The sequence below is a fragment of the Passer domesticus genome, chromosome Z, assembly GCF_036417665.1.
Source record: "Passer domesticus isolate bPasDom1 chromosome Z, bPasDom1.hap1, whole genome shotgun sequence".
NCBI lineage: Eukaryota > Metazoa > Chordata > Aves > Passeriformes > Passeridae > Passer > Passer domesticus.
The window spans coordinates 50,757,450-50,764,003 of NC_087512.1; the positions used below are offsets into that span (position 1 = coordinate 50,757,450).

The following is a 6,554-nucleotide window of genomic DNA, read 5'->3' on the forward strand; positions in this document are numbered from 1 at the left end:
CAGAGCCCGCAACTGCTCCCAGTGCCTTCGCCACGGGCTTCCATTGCCCTGAAATGCCGTGCCGGGCGCTGCCCTTCCGTGCCGTGCCGTGCGGAGCCCGGCCAGCGCCGGGAGCCGCCCCGCCCGCGCTGTGCCCGCGGCCCCGGCTCTGCCGCGCTCGTCCCCGCCAAGTCCGGCCCGCGCCGGGGCCGCGCTGGGCGCGAGCGCAGCGCCCCCCTCCGGCCGCGCGCCGCCGGCGCAGCCGCGGCCGTTGCGCCGCGGGCGTTGCGGCCACAGGCGGCGATCGGAGCCATGGCGGAGCTGCCGCTGCCCGCCGGGCTCAGCGCCAGCGCCTTCCCCGCCAAGCTGTGGCGCCTGGTGAACAGCCCCCGCGTCCGCTCCGTGCGCTGGGACAGCCGCGCCCAGGGGCTGCTCGTCGACCGCTCGCTCTTCGAGCGGGAGCTGCTCAGCCCGGGCGACGCCCACGGGGGCGGCGAGGGGGTGGGGCCGACGCCGGACTCCTTCCAAGCCACGCACTTCGGTAGTTTCGTGCGGCAGCTCAACCTCTACGGCTTCCACAAGGTGCCCAGCCGGGTTGGCTCATCTGAGCCCGGCGATGCCGGGGGCTGGCTCCACTTCAGGAACCCCAGCTTTCGCCGCGACCGCCCCGACCTCCTGCTCCATATCAAGCGCCTGACCAGGGCCAACAGGCAGCGGCTGGCAGCGGGGCTGGAGGTGCGCAGCCGCCAGCCCAGCCGCTTCCAGCAGCTCCGCACGGAGCGGCCGCTGGCGTCCTTCCCCGCCGGGCAGCCGCCCAGAGCCGGTGAGAAAGAGTGGGAGCTGTGGGCGCGGAGGCTGGCGTGGGCTGTGGCCGTGGGCCCTGCCCGTGCTGGGGCTGCTCAGCGCAGCTGCCCCGGCTGGCACAGGGGCTGTCCTTGGGCAAGGCAGCTGTGCCGGCAGGGCCCGGGCGCTGTGCCGGCTCTGCCGGGCTGCCGGGGCTGCGGGACGGTCCCGCCGCGGCTGCGCTCACCACAGCCCGGCCCGCTCGGCTGCAGCTGGCCCAGCCGTGCGCCGTGGCTGGCGCTGCTCCTTGCCTGGCCCAGAGCCCTGTCCCGGTCAAGCGCAGCTGGAGGGAGCCTCCTGTCCCTGTAGAGCAGAGGAGAAAGCACCGGGCAGTTGGGTTTCTGGCAGTTGCCTTCTGCCAAGGAGCAGCAGTGGGACAGTTTTCCCAGACAGTTGAACGAATAGGGCAGAGCTAATTAGACAAGGAATTGTTAGTTGAATAGCCCCAGAACATGTGGGGAATTTTTTCTTTCTCACCCTGTTTGGGAGGATGGGAGCTTTTGTCTTTCCTGATAGAAGTACAGTTGCTGCCAAAGGAAACACACCCAAAGACCAATAGTGACGCGGCCTTCTCTTTGCTTCCTTTCTTCTTCCCTCACTGCTACACAGTGCTCTCATACCAGGACCTCACTGCTGCCTCACCTGAGGGTTTACAGCTGCCTCCAGGCCCTTCCAGGCTAAGCGCAGGTGCTCAGGAGTCTGACTTTTTCCTGACATCTCCCAAGAAAGTCTTTGCCTCATCTGGACTTCTTGGGGTTTCATCAGAGGAACCAGGCACCAGCAAATTTCATCTCAAGCGTGAGCTCATCATTCCGCTGGTTCCCATAGACTGCAGATGCCGCCCTGAGCTCACCGTTTCTCTGCGTCCCATAGACCATCACAGCCCTTCCATGGCCTCTCCAGAGGGAAGCAGCTGCACATCTTCAGAGCAGTATTTGCCAGCCTGCAGTTCATCAGGTAGGGAAAGAGTTTCTACCCTTGCTTTCCAAGCAGGTCCTGGTTAGTGACCCTTTAAGGAGTTTTCCTGCAGTGCTCTATCATGGGTAGATCTCAAGCGAGAATCGGGTAGAAAGTGTCAAGTCGCCTAGGAAGAGGGATCTTGAAAACAGAAGGATTTTCTGCCAGCTTTTCCTGTCCTTGCTGCAGATTTGGAGGGTGTTCTGGGCATTTTCCAGACAGCCCTTCTGTAGGGGTACAAGGGCAAGGCAAAAGATATTGCCTAACAAGTCATCAGTGTTAGGTGCACTCCCCTCTTTCTTTGAATGAAGCCAGACTAGGATGGTGAGGGGATATTGCAGAGGTTTAAGACTGTCTGCCCTGAAAATCAAGCCAAACCACCGAAATGAGCTCTGCCTGCCCCAGAAGAGTTGGAGCTGCAGAATACAGCCTCACCCACAAGGCTGGTTTTAGAAAAAACTCACAGTTTAATTTCAGCATGTGTGTCTGAAGATCTGGGCTCTTCCTGGGTGAATCCACTTTCTGTGGTCTTTTGTGATGAGAAACCAAATGTAGCCAAATCCCAAAGCTGCTGGGAAGATGCAAAAGGCTGTGATTATAAAATGTGTGTGTGTGTGTCTATATCCCTTTTACAATCCATGCTTTAATCTGTGTACATGTGAATTAGGATAAATATTTTTTAAGAGGAGAACTCACTCCCCCAATCCCCTGGCAAGTCTGAATACATTTCTGGAACTGAGGTTGCTCTGTGCTTCCTGTGATGTTTGATCCAAGGCAGCACTAGAGCTCTGTGTCCCAAAGCCACATTGTGGAGCCTGACCAATGTGTTTGGATTCTTGCAGCCACCCCAGGCACTTCAGGCCCCAGCGCTCCAGCTGGCAGTGCTGGTTTTGCACCATGGACAGCCCCCAGCTGGCTGTGGAATACTCCTGGGCAAGAGGAATTGCCACCACCAGATCTGGACATGGTGCTTGAGACGCTGGAGGAGATGTTTTCTCCCTCTGCTCAGGTAACTGCATTGGACAGGGAAGAAAAGGGCTGGGAGCTGAGAGCTTGTGAATGTTGTTGCATGGCTGAGAAGCAAAGGCTTCTTGAGTTCAGCTCAGTGAATGGACAGGAAAAGATTTGCTTGGTGAAACAAGACTTCCTAAAGAAGAGGGAATGAAAAAGTCTCCCCCTGAATAAGGATGAAGAGGTGTGAGCCTGTGTTGGTCAGGTTTGGGTGCCTGTTTTCCTGGGAAGAATCCCTCGTGCAGGGGTGTTTGTGGTGAGGAAGTGGAAGCTTTGTAGGTTCTAAGAGGCTTTGTTTGGTGGGAAAGAAGAGAAGAGTGTTTGGAGAATTGCCAAGTGTCCCGTGCAGGGAGGGACATGCCAGAGGTGCCTGTTCCAGCAGCAGATGTGGGCTGTGCCTCTTTTGGGTGGGAAGGCCAAGGCAAAGCAGGGCTGGGCTGCAGCTGCTGCTGCTGCGTGAGCCCTGCCGGGCGTGTGGGCGCTCCCAGAGCCGTGTGTGGGGCTGGGCTGGAGCTGCAGCTTTCTTGTCCTCTGGGTAACCTGGTGCCTGCAGCCCAGTCTCCATCTGGGAAATCCTCAGCTGGGCAAACTGGCCAGTCTTGCTGTCCATGTTGCAGAGCTCAGTCACCTTGCTCTTGGGCAGCTCTGTGGGAAGAGATGTGTGTTCCCATGCAGTCCCTGCCAAGCTGCAGCCTGGATGAGACTGCTTTGCTCAGGGTTGTGGAGGAGGAGCAAATCTCTGTACCAGGACTCCTTCCTTAGCAGCCATTCCATGTGTTCAGTGTCACCCCCACGTTCAACACTGTCAGCTTTGACAGCTTTTGGACTGTGTTTGAGAAGTGAAATTGTTTTGACTCTTGAAGGGCTTTGGGGCCCAGAGTTCTTGTTAGGAACAAGGGATTAAGAGTGTGAGCCATGGAGTTGTTGGACCAGGTGTTTGGTGTAACTGGTGAGAAGGGTTTCTTCCTTTCTGTTTCTCTTTCAAGGGGAATATTAATGTTGCCCCAGAGTCTTCAGGAGGGCAGCCTGTGGACAGAGCTGAAGCAGAAGGAGCTTTGCCTGGCACCAGGAGGTGCGGGAACAATTCCCAGGAGCCCGAAGAGCTTGGTAAGGACAGAGCCCCCCTTGGTTTAGAGAGGTGTGAGATGGCTGCTGCGAGCCTGCCTCTGGCAGCAAGGGAGATGAGCAGAGTTGAGCTCCTGTCTGCAGGGCTGGTGCTTCCTGGTGCCTTTAGTTCAAATCCTGCACGGGCACAATCTCCCCGAGCCCTGCCCTCCACGCTTCTCCAGAGGCTCTGACACTGAGTCCTCTGCTGTGGCAAGGGAGGAGGGAATAAAGCTGACCTTGTGGAGTTGTGTCACCAACTCGGGTGTCCCAGTTTTGTGCTGATGTCCATGGATAAATTTGCTGTAGGGTGTCAGTGCTCTGGAGGCAACACTGAGTGACTCTTGAAGGGAGAGAAAAAAACCACAAGAAAAGGTCAGTGTAGAAGTCTGAGCTGTTTGTCTCCAAGCATTAAATCAATGTTGTACCAGTCTGCTGGTAGGTGTAGTGAGATACATTAAAAATACAAGCAGCAGAAGCTCTGAGGCCAAGCAAATCATCAGTCACAAATCCAGTAGCTCAAGGAAAACCTGAAATTACCCCAAATTAGTGAGAACTAAAGGAGAGATAGAGCACTTTGGATCTGCATGCTTGAGCAAAGCTGGTGCAGCCTGCAGGCCTGCTAGGAAGTTCTTTCCCTCCCAGCTGTTCATCCCAGAGCTGGTGGTTGTTTTGGAGGAGCTGTTGCTCACTGCAGAGGGCAGGTTGCAGACGGCAGGGAACGGTGCTGATTCATAGCTCAGCTTCCAGCAGCCCTGAGCTTCAGCCATTTCAGTGGGGACTGAGGTCTCTCTGTCAGCACAGAGAAAGAACAAAGCTGGGCTTCTTTGTGGCAGCTGGGGCTGCCTGTGTTTCCAGCTCTCATGGGTGCCCTTTGCACTGCAAGGGTTTTGACTTAATTGGGATTCTTCAAAACTTCAGAAATTTTCAATGCTTGGATGGATTCTGACTCTTTAAAGAGCAGGCTTCAAATTGCCAAGTGAGACTCTGCCTTTCAGGCCATCTTTTACAGTCTTTGACACAAGGACAGTGACTTCCAAGAGGAAAGATGCACAGAGGCCAATATTGACCCAGTGTTCCCTTTGCTTCTCAGATTTCCACCTAATCTACCTTGCCAGGAGGGCTGCCCTGCGTGAGAAAAAGGATCGGAGGGAGAGCCTGTGACCATCGGGCAGGTGGAATCCCTCCATTTATACATAGATTTATAGATTTCCATAGTTCTATTTATATATCTATGTAGTTACATTTATTGATTTATACAATCCTATTTATATATCCACATAGTTATATTTGTAGGTTTATAGAGGACATATATATATATATATATATATATACATCTATACAGTTAAATCTATATATAGTTTTTGATGTGATAGAATTATATTTATGTGCATGTAGTTACATTTATAGATTTTAAAATTGACATTTATATACATAGAGAGTAATAATATATTTTTAATATTTTTATATTTATAAATCTGCATCGATATGTAGTTAGAGTTATATGGATTTTTAGATGGATAGATTGATGTTAGTGTAGGTCTAGGCAGTATTTTTACCTCTTTCCCCCTCGGCTGCCTTTTTCACCTCTGGCTTTTCCCCCTGTGCCCCCTGTGTCCCCTCTCCCTGGGCTGGGTCCGAGCTGGCGGCCGGGCCGGGCGCAGCAGCAGTTCCAGCCCTGGGTGTCCCTGGAGCGCTGGGAGCTGCCGGTGGCCCCAGGCACTGTCTCCTGAGGAGCTGCTGAAGGACGGTGAGACTGAGGGGGCTGAGGGGGCTGAGGGGGCGGTGGCGCTGAAGGGACGGTGACCCTGAGCTGCTGCTGGGGCTGAGGGCTGTGGGGCAGCCCAGGGCCATGGTGGCACTGAGGTGACAGGCAAGTGGCACAGGCTGAGGGGGTGGCGGGTCTAAGGGGACGGGATGGGTCAGAAGGGACTGAGGGAGGTGAGAGGACTGTGAGGGGCTGGAGAAGCTGAAGGGGGCTGGGGGTTTGCCGAGAGCATGGCGGGGCTGAGGGGATGGAGGGGCCAGCAGGGAGCACAGAGGGCTCCGGGACTGCAGCTCTGCCAGGCCTTGGAACCAATTCCAGAGCCTCCACTTTTGCCACAGCTGCAATGAAGACCACGAGGACCGCCGGAGAGTGCCTGGAGCCAGCAGGGAGGAGCCGAGGGCCAGCAGCAGGAGCAGGGAGCGAGGCCCCGCTGCTGCCAGCCTGGAGAGAGCCCGGGTGAGGCCCCAGGGCCGGGGAGGCAGGGTGGGGCTGAGGCTGGCGTGGGCTGTGGCCGTGGGCCCTGCCCGTGCTGGGGCTGCTCAGCGCAGCTGCCCCGGCTGGCACAGGGGCTGTCCTTGGGCAAGGCAGCTGTGCCGGCAGGGCCCGGGAGCTGTGCCGGCTCTGCCGGGCTGCCGGGGCTGCGGGACGGTCCCGCCGCGGCTGCGCTCACCACAGCCCGGCCCGCTCGGCTGCTTTCTCTTTCTGACCCTCCTGGGGAGGCTCTGACATTTCCTCTTCCCTGATGGAAGTGCAGCTGCTGCCAAGGGAAACGTCCGCATACTGACTCAGTGTTCCCTTTGCTTCCCAGATGTCCCATTTGCTGTCCCTGTGCAGGAGAGCTGCTCTGCCCGGGGGGAAGAGGCCGCAGGAGAGGCTTTGAAGATGGGGCAGC

General features: G+C 56.5%; 1 protein-coding gene across 1 annotated transcript; it reads left to right on the forward strand.

Annotated features, from left to right (window-relative positions):
• Positions 1-272: 272 nt before the first annotated feature.
• LOC135291030 (uncharacterized) lies at positions 273-5,564 on the forward strand. Its single transcript, XM_064405018.1, has 5 exons — positions 273-802; positions 1,432-1,779; positions 2,622-2,788; positions 3,777-3,897; positions 4,988-5,564. Exons 1-5 carry the CDS (start codon positions 292-294, stop codon positions 5,056-5,058), a joined length of 1,218 nt encoding a protein of 405 aa, XP_064261088.1. The 5' UTR covers positions 273-291; the 3' UTR covers positions 5,059-5,564.
• The last annotated feature ends 990 nt before the right edge of the window (positions 5,565-6,554 follow it).